The sequence below is a fragment of the Homalodisca vitripennis genome, chromosome 1 (genome assembly GCF_021130785.1).
Source record: "Homalodisca vitripennis isolate AUS2020 chromosome 1, UT_GWSS_2.1, whole genome shotgun sequence".
Taxonomy (NCBI): domain Eukaryota; kingdom Metazoa; phylum Arthropoda; class Insecta; order Hemiptera; family Cicadellidae; genus Homalodisca; species Homalodisca vitripennis.
Window position 1 is genome coordinate 108441471 of NC_060207.1, and position 24792 is coordinate 108466262.

Sequence of the window (24792 nt, forward strand, 5' to 3'; positions counted from 1 at the left end):
TCGAACTCAAGATTTTTTTATAGAATACATATTTGCAAAGGAATTTATATTTTATGGCTCCTATTCCAATACGTGATATGCATATTATTATCTCGAGGTATGATTTATGTTCATCGCCAGCAGTGAGGGCAAATTTAGTCAAAACAAATATAATGAAATGGTTTATTTATTGTAGATCGTAATTTAAAATGCATAGACACTGAAAGAGCTATTTTTTATGTACTTAGACAATTTTTTTCACACACATAAATTATAAAACAGTTAGATATACATTTACTCTCAAAAACAAAAACACATGCATCTAACTATGCATACAATCATTTAAAAACAATATTTTAATCGGAGTAGTAGGTAAATTTAATACTTAACGTTAAAATATATGTTTGAATAATTAATAATTACATATATCTTACTAATTATAAGTGAATTATTTATACTACTAGCGGTTTTAATGAGAGCTTTATGTTGTGTTATGATATAAAAGCTTAAAAAATATGTAACTAACAAAATCGTCAATCAACCTTCCCTAAACTTTACTGTGGCATCTAAGGTCTCAGACATACATGGCCCTTGTTATAACTATCCGGTTCACAGTTCACACCGCATGGAAGATAGCTAGGACTATTAAAATATCTCAAGATTTGAAATGAGTTAGTAATGTTTAACGCTGTACAAACCAGAAAACAGACGATACTCGTTAGTATAATATGCTTCAATAAATTTATAAATATCTTAAGTTCATTATTCTGTTCTTAAGTTGGAGCATGATCAAAATATAAGGATTGCAACATACTGATCTCTACGTGCAGTCAAAACACTGCTTGAACTTAGAGAGCACTGATTATGATAGGTTGTGTCCAAATCAATCGTTTCATTTTCTCTGGACAATAGGTCACTAGCCGTTCGATTTGGCAACTATATGCTACTCTTCGACTAGCTATTACTCTTTTGTGGCCCCTAATATAGATTCTCTAGGATGTAACATAACCTTCCAAAACAAAGGCATTGCTTTGGTTGGTAGTACATGGTATCAATAAGAATACCATGAATAAAAATCAGCTGAATTGAACACTGTAATCACAAACAACGAGTTGTTCTATATTTTTGCGCACGACACCAGATAACCGCCCTCTGACTACGATTACGTCATACAGTGCAATTATCAAACAACCAGCAGATCGTAAACAGATTATCTCTAATAAATTCATTTCGTTTTGCAGCGTCATTTAGTCGAAATTTGGTTTGACAGTACCAGCTCTGTTGAATGTTCTGTGTTCACTAACAAATTTCTAATAGTAATTTCAGTTTTATTTTATGTTGTGTTGCCACTCGTATATAAAATATAATTTTACTAGGCTTCAACTAAATTTTGAAGATCAAGATCTACAATGGTAAACATTCCAGAGAATATTAATAAAATTTGTGTTCATACTGGAAATATACTGAATTTAAATGAAGTTAAGAAAAATGCTGGGCAGAATTCGTCAGAAGAGGTTAGTTTTCAATTTCATATTTTAGAACATGTTCACTACTGATCCTGGTAAGAGATGCAATGTCCTATGTTGAAATACATTTTATCCAACTAATAAGCAGCCTGCCACCATGATAATCATATTTCACCGACGTGAAACTGGCCATAGATTCCATCCATAAAAAGAACGAGTACCGGGAACTAGTTCCTAAATGAATCCTAACCTAGTTCATCAACTCAAACCATACAAAATATATATTTAATTTAATATACGTGATGATAAGTACTACAAATAAAGATTTTAAATGAACAAACAGTACTTTTATGATATAAATCCCCTTTTATAGCCGCAATTTTCAAGGACTATACTCAAATTAAAAGGCAAGTTTTGAGAAACCCTATAAAAGGGCCCATACCTTAAAAAACGTTACAAACCAATTTTGATAAAACTTTCTACACACACTCACTACATGGTCTACTATACTAAAAAACAAGCCTCATTCTTAGGCCCACGCCTATTTCCGGAGCTACATCGATTTTACAGGCCAAAGTGCTGACAAAAACCAATCTATGGACGGCCTATCTCAAAAACGTAACGAGCCAATTTTGATAAAACTTTCTGTACACATTCACTACATGGTCTAGTATACTAAAATACAAGCCTCATTCTTAGGCACACGCCTATTTCCGGAAGCCACATCGATTTTACAGGCCAAGTGCTGACAAAAAACCAATCTATGGCGGCCATATCTCAAAAATGTACGAGCCAATTTTGATAAAACTTTTCTGTAACACATTCACTACCTGGTCTAGTATACTAAAATATAAGCACTCATTCTTAGGCCACGCTATTTCCGGAGCCACAGAATCGATTTTACAGGCCAAGTGCTGACAAAAACCAATCTATGGACGGCCATATCTCAAAAACGTACGAGCCAATTTTGATAAAACTTTCTGTACAACATTCACTACATGGTCTAGTATACTAAAATATAAGCCTCATTCTTAGGCCACGGCCTATTTCCGGAGCCACATCGATTTTACGGGCCAAGTGCTGACAAAAACCAATCTATGGGACGGCCATATCTCAAAAATGTACGAGCCAATTTTGATAAAACTTTCTGTAACACATTCACTACATGGTCTAGTATACTAAAATATAAGCCTCATTCTTAGGCCACGCCTATTTCCGGAGCCACATCGTTTTTACAGGCTAAGTGCTGACAAAAACCAATCTATGGACGGCCATATCTCAAAATGTACGAGCCAATTTTGATAAAACTTTCTGTACACATTCACTACATGGTCTAGTATACTAAAATATAAGCCTCATTCTTAGGCCACGCCTATTTCCGGAGCCACGTCGATTTTACAGGCCAAGTGCTGACAAAAACCCAATCTATGGACAGCCATATCTCAAAAACGTACGAGCCAATTTTGATAAAACTTTCTGTACACATTCACTACATGGTCTAGTATACTAAAAAATATAAGCCTCATTATTAGGCCACGCCTATTTCCGGAGCCACATCGATTTTACAGGCTAAGTGCTGACAAAAACCAATCTATGGACGGCCATATCTCAAAAATGTACGAGCCAATTTTGATAAAACTTTCTGTACACATTCACTACATGGTCTAGTATACTAAAATATAAGCCTCATTCTTAGGCCACGCCTATTTCCGGAGCCACGTCGATTTTACAGGCCAAGTGCTGACAAAAAACCAATCTATGGACAGCCATATCTCAAAAACGTACGAAGCCAATTTTGATAAAACTTTCTGTACACATTCACTACATGGTCTAGTATACTAAAATATAAGCCTCATTCTTAGGCCACGCCTATTTCCGGAGCCACATCGATTTTACAGGCTAATGCTGACAAAAACCAATCTATGGACGGCCATATCTCAAAAATGTACGAGCCAATTTTTGATAAAACTTTCTGTAACATTCACTACATGGTCTACTATACTAAAATACAAGCCTCATTCTTAGGCCTCACGCCTATTTCCGGAGCCACAATAAACTTTATAGGCCAAATGCCATAATGATATACATGTTATAAGGCCAGATGTTTTTTAATTTCTCAGTTGTAATATTAGTAAGGAAGTTATCTATGCTGGTTTCTGACTCGGAGGTAACTCTAGTAGGAAAATTTACTTTATAAACTAAGTTATAAGAATTTAAAATACTAAAACAATTCCTATATGTACTGTCTTTGTTCAAAACATTGATTGTTAACATCTCCGGCTATGACAATATTCTTGAATTTATCATTTGATGTATTACATAACAAATCAAGTTACTCGGCGATACTGAGTACAAACACTGGATACTTGAAACCAGCATTATTTCCTTACTGTTCACGTTTTAAATACTAGAACTCTAAATCAGTAATTTCATATTTGTAACGTTTTTAAATACTAGAAGACTTTAAATCAGTATTTTTAACGCTGAAAATACTAGAAGACTTTTAAATCAGTATTTTTAACGCTGAAAATAACTGAGTAGTATATTCCCTAATAAACACTGTTTATTTAATTAAACACAGTTTATGAGTACTTCTGTAAACAGCTTGTAGTGATTCCTTTACATAAGAGTGGCCTAATTACCGACTGTAATAACTACAGACCAATCTCTTTACATTCTACCTTTGCTAAAGTGTTTGAAAAGTTAATGAAGAAAAAGCTATTAAATTTCTAGAAAAAACTAATTTTTTCAGCAACAATCAATTTGGTTTTAGGAAAGGTTTTTAAATACTGAAGCAGCATTAAAAAGCTTCATAGATAATGTGTATACAGGAATAAATTCAGGGCAGAAAGTTAGTGGTTTATTTTTAGATATTAAAAAAAAGCGTTTGATACTGTAGATCACACAATTCTTTTACAAAAGTTATACGGATGTGGTATTCGGGGGGGAATATTTATTATTGGTTTGTTAGCTATTTAACAAAGAGAAAACAATGTGTCAAAATTAATAATTCTTTTTAGTGACTTCGGGTTTATACAATGTGGCGTACCTCAAGGGTCAGTTTTAGGCCCAGTACTTTTTATAATCTACATAAATGATCTTTGTGATTCAAATTTAAATGGAAATATTACATCTTTTGCAGACGATACAGCTTTATCGTATGTGAAAAATAATTGGGATGATATGGGAATAAATGGGAATATTTTGTTGGGGTGGAGCCTATGAAACAAATCTAAAGCCACTTCTAACTCAACAAAAGAAATTCATAAGGTTGATTAAACGAAAACGAAGTAATGGAGAAATCTCTTTTCCTCTTTTTGTTGATTTAAATATTTTCCCCCTTAAATATATGTTTGTTTATAAAGTTTTTTAAAAATTATTTTATGTCATAAGTGGCAATTTACCAGAATTAAAAAATAATTACAAAAACAAATTAAGAAAGCAAGAACCAATACCAGTTCCAAAGCCTAACTTAGCATTTTTTTCAAATTAGTTATTGTTTTTTTGGGACCTAAAAATGTTTAGTATAATTTCTTCAATTATTAGTTGTGAGAATATAAAGTTATTTTCAAAAACATTTAAAAGAAGTGGTTATTGGGTTTTGATAAATTAGATTTCTTTCTCTGCATAGATTCCTAGTTAATTAAAGAAAGTAACAGTAAATTTTAGTTTGAATTTATTTAAGTGGATTTTCATTTGCTTTGTAACTGCAGCAGCACACTTTTAATCAATTTTTTTTAGGAGCTTAAAAAAATTAAAGTTTTATTGAAATTTTCTTTGAGCTAAAAAATATTTTTGTAATAAAAGGAACCTCTCCACAGGCACTTGGCCTCTAGAGGCCTTAGTTATTTTTGAAAATATTTCTTTTAATTTACGTGTGTTTTTGTTTTAATTTTATTTACAAGAATGTTACATTTTTTATTTAAGTTTGCTCATTAGGTTTGTACATTGTGTTATACCAATGCATATAATGTGTTATTGTAATATTTTCAAAAATAAATTCTATTTTATACTTCAGGACTAGTAAAGTAAACCGAAACGAGAAAATATTTGTACCTTGTAACAGAGTACTAGATACAAAGTAGCCTACCTGTTGTCTGTATTTTTAGTTCTCAGTAAACGTTACAGATACTGTAGAAAAGTAAAACCGTTACAAAGTACTGATTACTGAAATACCGTCTCACCGTTAGTGGACAGTGGTTCGGTAGCTCCGGCATTTAGCAGTGAACCGTCCCTGGCGTAGGTTAAATGCAATTTATTCTGCACATTCAATATATTATAATGAAAACTGCAGAAGAAACCGTATGGAATAGTTGTTATTAGTTGTTTAGTGTGTAGTGTTTTAAAAAAGTGTAAAAGTAGTGTGTTATAAAGTAAAAGTAAAAAGTTAGTGTGTTAAAGTTAGTGTTAAAAAGTGTTTACCTAAAAGTAAGTTTATCTTACAGTTACTTCAAATGAATGTAAAGTATGAATGTAAGAATGTATAAAGTGGCTACAATATGTATGTATGCGAGGATTAACCTAAATATGCTCTACGATTTTCCAGGTGAGTTGATTTTAATAGATTACATTTTTTTAGCACATAACCTAGATATATTGGTTTTTGTCAGCATTTGGGCCTATAAAGTTATTGTGGCTCCGGAAATAGGCGTGGCCTAAGAATGATGGCTTGTATTTTAGTATTCTAGGACCATGTAGTAAATGTGTACAGAAAGTTTTATCAAAATTGGCTCGTACATTTTTGAGATATGGCCGTCCATAGATTGGTTTTTTGTCAGCACTTGGCCCGTAAAATCGATGTGGCTCCGGAAATAGGCGTGGCCTAAGAATGAGGACTTATATATTGTAGGTATACTTGGACCATGTAGTGAATGTGTACAGAAAGTTTTATCAAAAAAATTGGCTCGTACATTTATGAGATATGGCCTTCCATAGATTGGGTTTTTGTCAGCACTTGGCCTGTAAAATCGATGTAGCTCCGGAAATAGGCGTGGCCTAAGAATGAGGCTTATTATTTTAGTATACTAGACCATGTAGTGAATGTGTAACAGAAAGTTTTATCAAAATTGGCTCGTACATTTTTGAGATATGGCCGTCCATAGATTGGTTTTTTGTCAGCACTTGGCCTGTAAAATCGATTGTAGCTCCGGAAATAGGCGTTGGCCTAAGAATGAGGCTTTATATTTTAGTATACTAGACCATGTAGTGAATGTGTAACAGAAAGTTTTATCAAAATTGGCTCGCTCGTACATTTTTGAGATATGGCCGTCCATAAGATTGGTTTTTTGTCAGCACTTGCCTGTAAAATCGATGTAGCTCCGGAAATAGGCGTGTGGCCTAAGAATGAGGCTTATATTTTAGTATACTAGGACCAATGTAGTGAATGTGTACAGAAAGTTTTATCAAATTTGGCTCGTACATTTTTGAGATATGGCCGTCCATAGGATTGGTTTTTGTCAGCACTTGGCCTGTAAAATCGATGTGGCTCCGGAAATAGGGCGTGGGCTAAGAATGAGGCTTATATTTTAGTATTACTAGACCATGTAGTGAATGTGTACAGAAAGTTTTATCAAAATTGGCTCGTACATTTTTGAGATATGGCCGTCCATAGATTGGTTTTTGTCAGCACTTGGCCTGTAAAATCGATGTAGCTCCGGAAATAGGCGATGGCCTAAGAATGAGGCTTATATTTTAGTATACTAGACCATGTAGTGAATGTGTACAGAAAGTTTTATCAAATTTGGCTCGTACATTTTTGAGATATGGCCGTCCATAGATTGGTTTTTGTCAGCACTTGGCCTGTAAAATCGATGTGGCTCCGGAAATAGGCGTGGCCTAAGAATGAGGCTTGTATTTTAGTATACTAGACCATGTATTGAATGTGTACAGAAAGTTTTTATCAAAATTGGCTCGTACATTTTTGAGATATGGCCGTCCATAGATTGGTTTTTGTCAGCACTTGGCCTGTAAAATCGATGTAGCTCCGGAAATAGGCGTGGCCTAAGAATGAGGCTTGTATTTTTAGTATACTAGACCATGTAGTGAGTGTGTACAGAAAGTTTTATCAAAATTGGCTCGTACGTTTTTGAGATATGGCTGTCCATAGATTGGTTTTTGTCAGCACTTGGCCTGTAAAATCGATGTGGCTCCGGAAATAGGCGTGGCCTAAGAATGAGGCTTTGTATTTTTAGTATACTAGACCATGTAGTGAATGTGTACAGAAAGTTGTATCAAAATTGGCTCGTACGTTTTTGAGATATGGCCTGTCCATAGATTGGTTTTTGTCAGCACGTTGTCTGTAAAATCGATGGTAGCTCCGGAAATAGGCGTGGCCTAAAGAATGAGGCTTGTATTTCAGTATACTAGACCATGTAGTGAATGTGTACAGAAAGTTTTATCAAAATTGGCTCGTAAGTGTTTTTGAGATATGGCCGTCCATAGATTGGTATTTGTCCAAAAATAGAAGAGGTCTAAAATGAGGGTTAGTAATATAATACAGTAGACCATGTATTCAAAGTAATGTATTAAGTATAATCTATAGATATTTTTGTATTTGTTCTTTTTTTTAAATTATAAAATTTAATTTTAATTAATATAATTTAATCCTGAAGTGATTGAACTGGTTTCAGGAAACTAGGTTAGTTGTAGTTCAGGAACTAGGTCAGGAGTAGTTCAATGAACCAGGTTAGGATTCAAGTCAGCGGATTAGTTCTTTTTATGGATGGAATCTATGGCCAGTTTCACACTGCTCATATTTCTGATTACCTAAACTAGGCTACTGATCAATACAAACCTAAATACCTGTCGAACAAAATAAAAGGAGTGTAAAACATACTTAGTATTATGAGGGATAAACTTTAATGTCTGATAGCTTTTGAAACTAATAAGCATGTTTATTATATTTGTACTTGCTTCCATTACTCAATACCACACCAATGGTTTTAACACTTGAATTAATTATTAGCAATTGTTATTTAATATGTTTGAATCCCTCGTCTTGGACAATGTCTGCTTTTACATTAAGAATATTCTGTAACCAACATGGTTTTTGTACTGGACAATTATCATCTACTAACCTGTTAGTTTACCAGGACTACATTAAATCTACTTTTTATAGAAAAAAAGCAGGTTGGCAGTGTTTATTTGGATTTCTTTAAAGCCTTTGACAGTGTCAGCCATACTCACATCATAGCCAAACTTCAATCTTATGGGATCCTTGGGTCTCTTTGGTTTAAGTTATTTTTCCAACCGACAACTGCTGGTCAAATTTGTCGCATCAACTTCTTTAGCTTTTAATGTCAACTCAGGTGTACTTTAAGGCTGCTGTTTTCTGATATTAAGCTTTTCAATGAGATCTCACATACTTGGGACTGCAGTTATCTTCAGCAGAAGATTGGCAGTTAATCAGTGGTTTGAGGAAAACTCTACGACCATGAGCAAACAAAAATGTTGCCTTATGTCTTTCTATCATTGTAGAGAGCCTTCCTTGGGAGGTGACTACATTAATGAGTGCTCTGAAGTTCATGTGAACTGGCTTCATAACGTTTTCAGCAGCCGCCTAGTTATATTTTTCTCTTCATTAAATATTCTTTAAGTTGGCCATTATTTGTATTAGTTTATTATCTTATTCAGCTAAGTTTGTTTCTTTCTTATCTTCGGTTTTATTTTTATTTTATTTTAATTATGTTTGAAATTTTATTATTTTATTTCTTGTGTTGGCCGGTTGGCCCCTAGATAGGCCACTTTCTACCATAAGATCACGTAGGAGAAACTTAGGGTAGGGTCCCGTGATCTGAGCTTGAATTTAGCAACTATCACCAGGATGTTTTTCTTCTTTTGCTAGAAAAGCCTGTACTGATGGGCAGGAGCATTTGTGACTTAATTTTGATATCTATTTATTATAAGATTTCCTCTCTTTTATATTAATTGTATTACTCTTCTATACGTTTATTTTTTATTTTAAGTTGTACATTTTTCCAAATGGTGTAAATTGGCTAATGTAAACAATTACTGAGAAAATATATGTAGTTTTATGTAATCAATTGGCAGTCCTAGAAACAACCCATGCAGAATCTTTGGCACTCACAATCCTCCACTCACCTTTCCATCACAGTTATTTTTCATACTATACATAATTTTTTTTTAATATCTACTCTGTAACAACCATACCTATAATCTTCTAAACTATCGAATACAAAAATATTCTAATTATAGCTATCTACAATTATTGTCTTTTCTCCTTTAAGAGAAAATCTTGCATATTACGAATGGATATTTTATTGTATAGTATTATTATTTTAATACGACTACATTGGATTTTTCATTAGTAACAATATTGTACAAGTATTACAACAAAATTGTTCTGAATAATATACTTATTTAGGTGAGGTTACAACAACCAGAGTAATCAATTAAAATTTCAACGTTTCAAAATGACGTAAACCTATTCTGTTCGGTCTCCTAAACAAATATATAAACAAACATATACGCTTTTAGGGGGTGTAAATCAAAATTACTTTTTTTAATAGTTTAAATGGAAATATTAATTTGTGGTTATATTTGCTTACTGAGGTTATTGTTATCTATGATTTTCAGCGTTATCTCTGAGTGTTCAGTGATGAGATCATCTCAGTATAGCATCAACAAGCGGTCCCTGCAATAGCCTTCACTGCCTCCTAGATTACAATGGTGCCCATTACTCACATTGCTTTAACCCAACAATTGGCGGTTATTTCATCCTTTGGTGTCAGGCTATTTTAGAGTTTCACACAAGATTTGTTTAAAATTATAAAAATAACAATTAACCACTTGACGGTCTCGTTATTTTGCGAAAAACGTTCCATTTTGGTCATGTTTTTTTTTTTTTTATTGATGAAATAAGTACATTACTTTATGCCTAACCACTTTGTTTATAAAAAGAATTTTTTTTTTTACGTCTAACATGTGTTTTTGGATTTTTTAAAACCCCTATAAGGATTAACCCGAGATATCTCGGCAATGGTAGTAAACGTATATACATAAGTAATTTTAGCTCATATAATTGGGTACTCGATTCTTGTGATAGCAATCAATAATATATATTATTAAAGCCAAGTTTAAATTATATATTAGAATATATATATATATATATATATATATATATATAATTTCATATACATCAATATATTTTACTATAAATTACTTTCAACTCGTAAGCTTTTACTTTTACATACTACATTATTTGAGTATACATAGATTGAATATATATATATATATATATATATATATATTAAAACAATATCTGTAAATGTAAAAGCTTGCACATAAATAAAGCAATTCTAACACACTTATAAATATAAAGTAAATTTATATTTCGTATGCTATATTATGTATATACTAAACATTTATACTATTATACATAATTGATAAATTATTTTTGTGAAAACAATATGGGGAGAAAAAAACAAATTTAGGTAAGCAATGGATTATATATTGAGAAAACGCAGAAAAATGAAATCATTGACATGGCTACTTCACAAACATGAAAAGGTCAAAACTTAGTCTATAACAGGTAGCAATGAAAAAGTTATATGTCAACGACGGTATGGTATACCCGAAAACATGGAGTTACACATAAGGCAACGTTGCAGTCTGGGCAATGGTATTTGGATTCCCTGCGGATCTTCTTACCGCGTGCGTCCCGCACTCTGCTGCAAATCACACACTGACGAGTCGGGTGGTCCTTCCCTGCCGTGGCTGGAATGTATTCAGGGAAATGACGTTCAATCAGCCTTACTGGGTTGAGAGAGTGGCTTGGTCGTCCCTGTTTCGCCTTCATGTCTTCACTCAAGTGGATTTCCATTGTTCTTTTGATGACTTCCAATCTGAACAAAAGGGGGCTAAGCTGGCCCTCACACTTTTTGTAAAGAACATACGCGTTCCACATACACAGGTCAATAAGATGAAAAAACACTTTTTTATAATACGTTTTTCCTCTTTTCTTAGTGGAAGCGTAGGTGGATATGTGCTGGTCTACACGATCCACTCCACCCATTGTGTCATTATAGGCTACCACAACGTTAGGCCTTTTGGTTGTAACGCCCCTTTTCACCACATTCACCATATTTGCTGAGTGAATGGTGGAAAGAAGGGCAACAATCTTCTTGTCTTGCCAAGCAAGGATATTTAATTTCCCTTTTTGGTAAGATACTACATCTCCTTTTTTCAGTTCTTTCTTCTTCAGCTCCTTTTTCTTCATTTGCTTAGGGACATCTTTTATTGACAGTTTTATTGTACCGTAGGTATCAGTCTTATTACTAATAAGAATGTCCGCTAGTTGAGGCGAAGTGTAAAAGTTATCTGTTGTCAAACAGTAACCTTTCCCCAACAAGTCATTGCACAAGGTTAAAACTACTTGTGTAGATTTTGGTAGTTTTTTGAAGTCAGCAGCTGTCATACCTCCTGGTACCTGTGCATGGCAGCCCTCATGCCCCTTACCAGTGTAAATTGAAAGGTCACACACATATCCACTTTTTGCTTCACATAGCATATAACTCTTTATACCAAAGCGAGCTCGCTTTAGTGGTATGAACTGTTTCCAGGACAAACGACCTTTGAACAACAATAAACTCTCATCAACTGTGACATCTCTTTCAGGTGTAACGCTATGTTTGAATATTGCCCTAAGTTTCTCCAAAACCGGCCAAATTTTATTCAACTTAGGGTTTGGGTGGGTTCTTGGGTTGTATTCATTGTTATTTGTAAAATGCAGATATTGTTTTATTTGCTTGAATCTACGATAAGGTATAGATTGTAAAAAGAATGGAGTTGTTATCAACGGATTTTTTGACCAATATTGTTCCATTTCAGGTTTTACCAAAACCTCCTGTAGCACAACTAGAGCTAAAAATACTCTGAGTTCACTCACCGACAGCTCAGAAAAAGGTTTGGCTCTTTGATTTGTCTGAGCGTATTCAGCTGCATACCGGTTGGTTTCGTTACATATCAGCTGACAGAGTTCATTCGGTACATAGTTTTCGAAGAATTCAAGCACATCATTGTCTTTATCGAAAGGTCCAACATTTATACTTGGTATAGCTGTAAAAGGAAATCGTGGAGGGGCTGCCGGAGAGTTAGATGTACTTATTTCTGTCCACACTCGTGCATTGTTCAAGTCCACAGACGAATCTGAATCGGAGTCACTCTCTGTTTCTGTGTCAGAACCACTACTCTCACTGCCACTTTCTTCCAACTGTTCATTTTCAGAATCATGATCATCGTCACTGTTCATTTTAAAACTGTTACGAGAGAAGAGAACAATAAATGAAATACGCTTATAATGACGCACGAACAGGTTATGTTGTTCACAGCCACGTACCACAGTCACAGAGTGATGCAGGCGAGCCAGTGGCGCTGCGCAGTAGACAGACAATCAACAAAACGCAATACACCCGGGAGGTGCTGCAGTCTCGCGACAATTCAGTAAACTACATTTACAAGGTCATGCACGAGTCTATTCGGTTTAATCCATTTTGTATCAACAATTAAACTGGGGCCCAAGATAACTCGGGTTAGTCCGTAACTGCACAAATGATGTAAACGAGTATAATACTCGGGTTAAACTGTTATGTGGTTAAGAGCAATATATTAATTTTTTTTTTTTCAGAACTAAAAAAGAATAATATTTACATTTACAGTAGGCCATAAAAGAGCTTTAATTAAAAATATAAATAAATAATTTTGCAAACAATAATCTAAAATTTATGAAGGCTCATGTCTATAAAATATTGTGAAAAAAAGAAAATGTGAGATAGCCAATTTGTGGCAAATTTCATCTAGTTTTAGAAAAGCATAAACTTTATACACATGAAACCATAATCTATATATATAAAAATGTATGTTTGTATGTTTGTCCTTTATGGAATCGTGAACTATTGGACCGATCATGATGAAAATTTGTACGTATATGTATTTTTCCACGGAGATGGTTTTATAAGCTATGCCCATCCCTTTCCCGATTCAGGATTCCGCCCCACTGGTTACAGAAATACCCATAAGAAATGCATTGCAGCAAACATATGTTAACTTCTTTTCAAATTTTTAATCAGCTGTTCTTTGTAAACATATATTACACTTATAGTTTTAAAGCATAGAGTAAGCTTAAGAGAAACGACAAATTTTGTTTAAACTGTTTTTGCAATCACTGTTAAACATAGACTTTACTATCCAGATAGTACAATTCAAATTTGACGTAAAAATTCACCTTTAACTGCAATATTTATTTAATATAAACCATGCTCATGCTTGATGAGAAGAGTAATGCAGATATCATAATTACTATCTTACGTTGGCTACAAATATAAAGAATGTTATAAAATCAACCTTAGTTGTTTTTTTTGACAGAAGTATGGTTCTCAAAACTCCGTGTGTACATATTCTCTCGATCGAGACAACAAAGCAAGCTCAATCGTGGCATCGGAGATATAACTAATTTAATCTAAAATTTATTATAGTAAAAAAAAAATTTACTAAGTAATATAAGGACTTCGGTTCTTAAGATTTGCGTGCGAAGCCGTGGGTAACAGCTAGATAGAGGCAGGAATATGGTACATACCTTCATAATACGCCCAAGAGGCTCACGATGGAACGACTATCAATTATCTCAGCAATGTTTAGAATGTGATAGAAAAAGAATAAGTGAATATAGTGTACTGTTTTCAACGGGAAATTGCGTGCGAAGCCGCGGGCAACTTTTGCAAAAAATTATTGAAATGCGCAGCAAAGCGCGCCGGGCCCGCTAGTGAAGGTATAAAACAAAGAACAGTTAAACACGTAAATTATGAAAATCAGATGTATACATAAGAGTTTGGTAATACAAGTTTTTCTAATACAATAGTACATATGAATGTATGTTATATTGCATATTTTCTTACTCAAAATGAAATAAACCATGCAGAAGCAATTCTTTAACTCATTTTTTGAAAAGTATAAAAAAGTTACTTTTGTCATAATTTGAAAATTTTACAAAACATTTTTATAATATAAGAGGTTTTTGAAAGTATATGTTACTTAAAAATTTCTAAATTTAATGTTTATAACTTGATGGGAAATGTTATATAGTTTTTGAAAATTATATAGTAGTTCTAAATATATGGAATAATACCTAATTTACAAAAACAAATGTGATAAACTACACCTTTTAGAAAAAAATTCAAATCCACAATAACACAGTGTTACTAAATTAGCTAATCTTTATTTACATCAGTCTGAACATTGCTTAATTAGAATGAATAATAATATAATCAAACAGGTATATCAGTATAATATGATTTCACTAAGATATTGTCTATATCTGACCCATCACTAGATTCACTCTTTATGACCTGCTACACCAGTTACTCAAATCACTTGAGGCTGATACAACACTTAAGTGTAGCTTACAATAAATAACTATTTTATCATCAATATTTTAGAAAAAAATTCATTTCTCATTACTGAAATCTGACCAAAACTAAATTTTTATTCCACAATTACTCAAATAACCATATGTACTTGACAAACAATGATTCTAGAATGATCATATAACCAAAGAAATCACGGTAAATATATATTTTTGTGTGTAAAATATCTATTTACCAAGACAATTGTTTCTTCATAATTAAAAGTGCTGGAAATAACGTTTAGTATATGAAAAACACTAAAAGTATGTGAAATTAAGTGCTCTTCCAATACCCTTCTCAGAGAATAATTTTTCAAATAGATTTCAGTAAAAAGATACATTCAATCATATGCTGTTTCATTACAACACTAAAACATGAATAAAACTTACAATTATACACGGTTCGGCACAGAAGTAAAAGTAAACAACCCTGACAAGATTGCATTCACAAAAAACAGACCACGTTATCTTTTACGTTTGAAATAATCAGCATGCTATGTCACAACCATAATAATATAAAGAGGAATAAAACTTTTGTTTTCATTTGCATTTTTCTTCCCGATTCAATTGTGCACAAATCAAATCGATGCATTGCTGGAGTATATTATAAAAAGTGATAATGTGAGGAAATGTTTAATCTACAAAATTTTGTCGATTAACACTAAAAGGGTTAATACCATCAATTTAAAAAAAAGATATTTACGTGTTTGTTTGTGGATTACTTGAGCAGTTAAAAAATTAGGAAATTATTTTATTCATTTTTAATTGGTCATCATGTTTCTTCAGAGTGAGAGTATGAGTTAAATGTGTAATTGTGAGTTATATTTAAATCGAGAAAAGCTATTTTTATGCAATTGGAAGACTACCACATTGTATGTAAGTCAATAATACATACATACGAAGTTATGGTTATGTTAATTTTGCTTAATAAACTTATGTTTGTTTTTTACACTATTTTTTTGGTGAAAGATTGGTTTAATTTGTATGCATTATTTTCAAATGTATTTGTATCCACACCGGAAACGAGATTCGCACTAATAACCTATTGCTATTGTCCTACTGAACGAAACTATATAAAGTTTTAGGGTATGAAAATGACAAAAAAAGAATTTTAGAACATTAAAAGTGGAACTACTTTTTTTGTAAGATAGTAGGAAGTTATGGTTTGATTTTTCAAGTTGTGTCCCCTATATAGTAGTAATGGGCCGTGGCATTAGTGATCATACTATTTAGAATTACATTTTTTAGTAATAGGTACTACCTTGAGGAATGTTTTTCACGTGTCACCTGTGCTACCCCATGCTGATGGCCATAAGCAATTGTGTCAGGCTAATGAGAACTTTTATTCTTAGAAGGTTTAAGTTAACAAAAATGTCTTTTATTTTGGGTCAAATTCCCCTGATTTCAGCATTATTATTATTATTTTATGTATCCATATTTGGCATAACGGCTGACGTTACATTTACATTACATTTTGTCAATCTAGCCATTAAGTTCACCATTACTCTTATTTGATATGCAATTGTAAAATTTTCACATTTGTTTACTCCTATTCAGAATTTTTACCTTGAAACAATAACTACGGTTTAAAGCGGGTAAAAAATAATTCCTCATAACACAAATTGAACTTAGATAGTTTTAGAACACTTTAGTTGATGACAATTGATGGAGCAATATTTGACTTTTCCACTTTAGAAATAATTACTACAAAAGAAAATATTAAGTAATTTAAATTTGTTTTATTTCTATGTTTGATAAAATACTGTTCAATACAAACATAACGTTGATTTCAGCTTGTGGAAAGTTTAAAAATAGCATTGAAAGGTTGGTCTCCACCCGCAGAAAATAATGGAACATGTTTGGAAGTTAGAAGCAATGATGAAACTATCAAAGTTTCTGGTGTAGAGCGAAGTGAGCTTCGGACGAGTGCCAAGGTTTTCATCACAAGTGATAAGAAAGAGGCACTTCAAGAGGCCATTGATAAATGTAAGTAGTCATGTGAAACTTCAGTAAAGTATAAATATGCTATGACAAGACAGTCTTGCCATGAAACTTTGACTATGTCTGTGAACTGTTGTCTGTTGAAAGCAGCACTGAACAGACTGTGAACTCTTCCTAATCTATAACTATGTAAAATATTACTTTTCTTTTCTTGTATACAGCAGATTTTATTTTGATAATCATGGGGAACAGACTCACAACTGTAGATGATGTGGTATAGAATGGGGGTTTGCATAGCAGTGAAGGCTACATATTGTTGTTAGTCTCAGTAATTGTAAATAATGAAAATGATACTGTTTCTAACACATATTTGTTAGAGTCATATTTGTAGTTTGTGTGTTGTAGAATTGGGGTTTGGCATAGCAGTAAAAATCCAATTAGTTTTAAATAATGAAAATGATTCAGTTTCTAACAAATTCTTTTGATGTGACATACTTTACTTACATATATAATTTAAATATGTTACCTCAAAAAAATATATTTCATGGGTGTATCATTATGTCTGTATATACGTAAATTGAGCATGCCAATGGATTAAAATGAATCTAAAGATAAAGTTCTTTACGATGCTTCATTTCCATATTTAAATTTGGATAGTAGTTAATTTCTAAAACTAGTCACAGGATTATTTTTTTTCACACAAGTTTCAGTTGTTACAACTGCCTGGTCACAATACTTGATTAGATCTATAATAGATTATTTGGTGACTATTCCAGAGGAAGAAACAATTACTCTAACTGGTTAAATCCAACAATGTGCATATAATATGTTCAGTAAAACGTATTTAAATGATTTGCCAGGAAAGTGAAAATTTTCTATAATTAATATTACCTTTTTAGGCAATTTTAATATAAATCAATGCCAACCTCTGTAGTACAAAGAGATTAGTGTATTATAGGTTATATGTATGAGGGTCATTCAATAAGTAACAAGACAAATTACTATTGCTGAATTAATCAATATGAAACTTTCAGAACTTAAAGGTGGCAACCTTGTGATGATATCTTATCAGCTGTTCAATCATGTTTTGTAAACGTTGCTTCAAATTTACTCAGTTAAAAATACTGCCCGCTCAAGAATTGCACTGAGGAAGAGCAACGTGCCGTGATCAGATTTTTGGTCATGGAAGGTAAGAAAGTTTAAAAACTCCACGAAAGAATGTTAAAAGTGTACAGAGATAATGGTTTGAACTGATCAAATGTTTAAAAATGGGCAAAACAGTTTTAAAGTGGCTGTGCAAAAGTTTCTGATGAGCAACGACTCGAAGTTTGGACTAGACCTCTCTCGAATCTCGGATTGACCAGTAAATTAATCTTTTTATGAAAAGAATTGTAATGTGTGATGAAACATAGAGCCACTACTCTGAGCCAGAGTCAAAATGTCAGGAGCCTTGAGAGGAAGCATACGACTTCTCCCACTCACAAAATATTCAGGACCCAGCCATCTGCCGGTAAAGTCATGTTTACAGTATTCTGTGATTTTTGGCTAATTTATTGTGATTTACCTGAAGGCTGAAGAACAATCAACAACCAATACTAAGTGACATGTTGGAACACAAGATAATATCTGCCATTTGAACAAAACGGCACGGGCTCTTGCCAAGGGAATTTACAAATAAGAAGAAAGATGGAACGAATGTTGTAAGTGTTGCTGAGGACTATGTTGAAAAGTAACCAAAGTTTTGTACTGATTGAATAAACTGTTTTTTAGCAGTAGCAATTTGTCTTACTTACTAAATGACCCTCGTATTTTAAAATAGTATGGGAAACAAAATACCATAAGTACTTTAAGTCCTAAACGTGTGGATAAAATATTCAATCATATCATTCACGTGGATGATATTCTGAAAGTGCATAGAAAATATATAAATCTGAGTTATAACGTTTGAGGTGGTGTTGCTATATTGCTGCTGAACACCAGTTGTTTCCACTATGACGTGGCCATGTCTTATATTGTCTGCTTGATTTGTTTTGTTAACTGCAAAATAGACGAATTAAATCAAATTTCATGCTTAAAGGAATTCAAATTATTTTGACCAGAAATATAAAATGCTGTAGTTGGGAAAGAAATTATAATATTTTTATTGGAAATATCAGCTCATGTAATAAGTTCCAATTTTAACCTTAATTTTCAACTTAACAATTATTGATTGTATATTTTTAAGCAAACAAATTTGTTCTTAATCAAGTCTGTTTAATAAAAGGTTCTATTAGACCCATTTCGTAACTTTGATTGTTTTGACCATGTTTTGTATAATTATGGAGTACCACAAGGTAGTATTTTGGAGCCTCTCTTGTTTGTGTATTTATCTCAACTGTTTATCAAGTAAAATTAATATAAGGATTGTTTTGCTTAGTAACTATACACAAATATTTTATTCATTAAACTAATTACTGCATTTGATTTGTTGAGAATTCTTTTAAACGTTGGTATTTCATCTTGAGATATTTTAACACTTTCTAATTAATTGTACAAAAAGATCTGTGTTGATTTTAAGATAGACTAGCATAACTCGATAGCAATATAAGATCTAACAAAATAAATTTATTCCTGTTCAGGGTGGCAAGAGAAAAAACTACCTTAAGTATTCTACTAAACATAATTTTATTTTTTTACACATGTTTCAGTGTTTGCATCGCTGGAGGCAGATAATATAGACTCTGTAGTTATGGCATACACAGGCACCTCACATGAGGCTAATAACCGGCTAAGCGAGATACAACACCTATGGGAAGTGCTGGAGGCTAATGTACAGAGTGGCAAGTTGAGCAGAATAGGGATTAGTGATGTTGACACTGACTTGTTCATCACATTGTATAACTCGGCAAAGGTGAGGATAGAACACACAATTGGTAGCATTAAATAGCACAGATTAATTCAGATAATTCTTCAACTACTACATATAACTACAGTCCATAAAATATTAATAAACATATTTGGGAAAAGTAAAGAAAGACCGCTGTTAAAAACATTGTGTACTATAAAACAATGTTACAACTATTAGGAGGTAAAATTAAACTCAGATCGCTTTTACAACTTGAGCACGTCATCCCAGACTAGGCCCAGTTAGTACATAACAAGGTATTTCATCAGTGGTCCACAATGGGTAAAATTTTCAGTGTCTACCATGATATGTGCAACCATATCATGTTACTGAGTCAAAAATACAACAAAAGGTCTCAAAATAAAAAAAAATAATCCAACATTCAAGCTGTAGGAATAATTTGTTATGTGCCCATAAGTATTAAACTGTACCTGTACGAGTTTAATGTAATTTTTGAAAATAGCATTTGTGCTCTTTATTGTTGAACTTATATGGACAACTACAAACTAATGCTTTCTTTACATGATTTTCATATCTTAAAGAAAAAAAGTTAATTCTTTCCCGGGGGTTCACATTGATAGAGAGAGAATAATCCAATCTCCTCTGATCACCTTCAGTTGCTTTATCATTGTTTTCTGCATTGTGCTGCTACTATACAAAACTTCTAGTGGAAATATTTTTGACATTATTGTTGTCTATGTTTATTGAATGTATTTTTGCCTAGGGGTACTATATTAGAGTAATATATGAAATGTTCTATCGATCTCTTTGTTGCCAGTAATTTAGTCGTTCAAAGTTCCTTCTGTCTTGTGCTGTTATCTTACAGAACAATGGGAACTATTTGTAACTTACTCCATCTATTGTTTTACTGACTTTATAGTGTTGTTGTCCTCACGGTTTTGCTGTTAGTTTATTCTTATTTTTAAAGATAGCAGGTCCAAGTCTGTAAACCAAATTATATTTAATTCACCTCATAAGGTTAATAATCTTTAATCACTGGTTTGATGGTAGGCTATAAACATAGTTATAAAACGAGCCTGGGCTATCAACAAAGAATTATGTTAATTATTTGTGAATTATAATCTGTTCCAGACAAAGCCGAGTATTGTACAGATAAACCTTGCCAGCTGCTGTGTGGTGCCACCGGCTCTGCAAGAATTCTGCAAACAGAATGACATTCAATTGCTTACGCACAACGACCCACTTGGTAACTTTGAGTACTTATATTCCTCTCTCAAGATACAACCTCTACCAATGTTCTGAACAAGTGGCCCTTTGATTAGTAATTTATATTATGCCACATTGTAGTAATCCCAAACGTTTTTCAGCTCAGAATAATATTCTCTTCTCAGAATTTTCATATTTTTTCCCCAATGTTCTCAGTAATATGATACATTAGAAAGTTACATGATAGAAGTTAAACTTATTGTTTTGTTTGGTCCTCAAACAAGTTATGTTATTGGTCAATATACAGTAATTATGACCTATTTATTATTGATTTTGAATACATCTTTTAATTTATTTTAGGTAATTAATTTTGTAAGTAATTTACATGGTAACTTCTTATATGCTTTTTCTTCTGACTGCATTGTTGGATTTACTAACTTTCAATAATTTATTACTGCTTTAGGTTTTTATGTAGAGCTTTTTATTATTTGCATTATTAATTTCTATTTAAGTTTATATCTTATATTTCATGTAGTTTTCTCAATTTTTTTCCTTCTTTCCAGTTCATTTATTTCCTTCCAACCTTTCCCTCGGTCACCCTTATCAGTTCGCTGGCACCATTTTTATGCTCTTGACTGTTTTTCTTGCAGACTTTTTGCCATCAAAAAAATTGCATGCAGCTTTTGGTCTGAGCAATGATTCCAGCACTTTCACCTACAAGTGGATAACTCGATACTTGACTTTGCTGTGTTGTCGAGGTGTTATTGCTGCCAAGGGGTACATATTATCTGCTCAGCGGTCTTAACTTCATTACTATGCCAACTGTAGCTTAGGAAACAATTACTGTCTTAGTCTATTACTTATGAATGAAATGAAATAGGTCAGTACATTTTACTTAGCATATTTTGACTGATCATAGTACAAGGGTCACTCTGAACATTTTGAGATGCCGGCAGACAGTGCATGACACAATAATCTTATCATTCTTATCTGATTCTCGAAGCATCTATCGGTACCTGATAGTATTAGTGTACTGTTGTTATCTGTTCGAAAAATTAATTTTATGAAGTCATGGAGTGAGTGATATAATTGGGGACTATGACTTTAAAATCGGTTTGTCCCAAGAGGAGTGTGTTGAACATCTTATAATTCCCTTTGGTTCTGAAAGCACATTCCCATCCTAGTGTTTTTTAGGTGATACTTGGAATTTCTAAGGGGCTATAACTCACTTAGCCTAATCAAGATGAAAGCTACATTCCGTTATCACTCAAGAAAATGTTGATCAGGTGCGCGCCATGACTCGCTAGGACAGACATTGCACTTATTTAATGATTGTAGATTCCTTAGAGATTAGATCGCAACAGTATGAAATATTGCCTCATAATTTGATAGATGAACATGAAGCTGAGCAAGTGAGAATCACCAACAGACCCACCAACTGTTTAATAATGGTGGTCATCAAATTATTTCCAACATTGTCACTATTGTTGAGACATATGTACCATTTTATAATTTTCCAACTGGAGGAGAAATGTGTGGGTGTTTGAAGACGAGTCATCCCCCACAATGGCCAATAAAACAATGATTGATGAAGAAAGTAATGTACAATATTCTCTTCAGGAGTACAGGACTTTACTCTTTAGAGTTTTTGGCTGAAACACATAAAACAATGGAACACCTCCCTTTTCACCCGATTTCGCTATGTGTGATTTCTGGTTATTCTCCAATCTAAAGAAATAATTGTGTAGTTTCGATTTTCTTTGAAATTGACTATAACATTCATAAATATTTTGATTGCATTCCAAAATTTAGTGGTGGGTGCTGTCAATGAGTGGAAAATCCAATTTCAAAAGCATTGACGTAAGAGGGGATTACTTATCACACCTAACATTTGCTAAGTTTAACACAAAAATTCTTCATATGTCTTAAAACTTTCAGGGTGACCCTCGTATCACAGTATTTAAACATCAAATTAGATAGGAAAAATGAATAATATATACTTAAAGAGGTTGAACTAAATTTACTGGTATCTGTTTGTATTTAATATGCATTGAAATGCAGCTTCCTCAATCAAAATGGAAAGTACTTTTTTTTAAACTGATTCTAAAATTCATTCATATGTGTTACATTTAATAGATATGTTCAATCTATAAATTGATAAATTTTAATCATAGTGGTCCTTGGCATTTGTCTTTCTATGTATAATCAAATTCTATCAAAACATCAAAATGGCAACAACAAACGTAGTCACAATTAGTATTTAACATTATAGAAACATAATTTGTTAGGAAGAATGTACAACCTGCTGTTAAGCAGATATTTATTCCTAGATTATCTGTATAAAAATCCATATTTTTCAACAGTGAATTCCCACCAAAATCCCTCTCAGATACTAAATCACAACTGTAAATATGTTGGTTATTAGAAAGAAACAATACACTGTAAAATAATAGTTCATTTACGATTTGTTTGTAATAACAAGTTCAGTTGATATTTTAAATTATGTTAATTTTAATAATGACAATATTTATAAAAAAAGTAATGCTAACATTTTTGTTAATTCTTAATAAATTTCATGATATAAGCGTTTATTAATAATAATAACATTGTCCCCAGGGGCATGTTGAACATACAAGTGGAATGGGATCTTTGTTGAGAATTAAAGATTTTATTTATAATTTAGTTACCTTATATACAAATCTTGTAACAAAACAATAATCTGTCTGTATGACACATTATTTCAGAGCTTCTGCCAAATCAAGCATTACAGACCATTCTTCAGCAAGAAAGCCAATTGTCCCGGGTTGACTGGGCAGTCAGATTCCAGATCCATGTTAAGTGCCGCGGTGTATTGGCAACAAAGGGCTACATTATCTGCATCAGTCTTCATGAATGCTAAAGCAGAACCTACACTATATTCCCTATGGGTGTCTAACAAATAATAGAGCACAATATTCCTAGGTTTGCTATATTTGCTATAATATCTCTTGTTGAGAAACATTAAACATATATTAAAAACTACTTATTACTTTAAGATTATGTACTTGAAATGTTATTTTTTTAAGAGGAAATATTTTTTGTATCATCTTAGTCTAGTACGCCTAATGATTAGGTTACAAATTTTAAAATTTGTACTAACTTCTTTTTTTAATGAAATATATCTTTAGTCAAAGCAGTAGCCATGATGAATACTTAATATTGGTTTGATTAATCTTGTTTGTTTTTTGTTTGTATTTATTTTCTAATCAGATCTTTCTGCTGCTGCATTTTCTGTAATTAAGGCAACATTTTGAGAATAAAGTAATTCTTATTATCAGTATAATGTGATCTACAATATGTAAAGGGCCTTTTTACTTAATGTTAATTTATAGAATATAAGTATGTAAAATTACTTAATTTTAATTAGCAACTTTATGTACACAGAAAATGTAACTTTTATGGAAAGTAATCAGTTATTGGTTGCAGAGTTTTGTGCTTTTTTATACTTAATAAAACATTTTGAACATTCCAGGATATTTGCTTTAAAACAAAATAAAAAGTATAAGAAAGAAACAATTTGTTTGGGCTACAACTGATAAAAGTATTATCTAATAACTTATTTAAGTATTAAATATGTATAAATTATCGTTTAAAATATTTACATTTTGTTATGTTGTTATTTTATTAAAAATTATATTATTTTATTCCTTGTATTTCAATAGTTATCACCTTTATAAACTTTGTGCCCTAATACTGTTAAGGATGGAATAGACCACTAAATTTTTACAGAGCATAATTTTGGCTTACAAAGAGAAACCAAATTTTTACATAACACACTTTGATATTTGCTATTACTCATATCTGATAGTTTTTTCGTAGTACAATCTCATTTGTTCAAAATAGTTGAGAGTGGAGGATATAATTGACAAAAATGTGGATAAATTAAGAAATAGGGGTTT

The 24792-nt window shown here is 32.4% G+C and overlaps 2 protein-coding genes across 5 annotated transcripts in view; one reads left to right on the forward strand and one right to left on the reverse strand.

Annotated features, from left to right (window-relative positions):
• LOC124368993 (homologous-pairing protein 2 homolog) overlaps positions 1-24792 on the reverse strand; it is a 59215-nt gene that overhangs the window by 29948 nt on the left and 4475 nt on the right. The window lies entirely within an intron of this gene.
• Positions 1077-24546, forward strand: LOC124368977 (glutamate--cysteine ligase regulatory subunit). 3 transcript variants are annotated; one of them, XM_046826568.1, is made up of 6 exons: positions 1077-1493; positions 16656-16848; positions 19491-19693; positions 20780-20894; positions 21505-21631; positions 23599-24546. In XM_046826568.1, exons 1-6 carry the CDS (start codon positions 1389-1391, stop codon positions 23660-23662), a joined length of 807 nt encoding a protein of 268 aa, XP_046682524.1. In that variant the 5' UTR covers positions 1077-1388; the 3' UTR covers positions 23663-24546. The 3 variants fall into 3 exon arrangements, 2 of the variants coding, with proteins under 2 accessions (XP_046682524.1, XP_046682533.1); XR_006923029.1 differs by having other exon boundaries at positions 1081-1493; positions 21505-21734; positions 23599-23737; XM_046826577.1 differs by lacking the exon at positions 21505-21631 and having other exon boundaries at positions 1078-1493.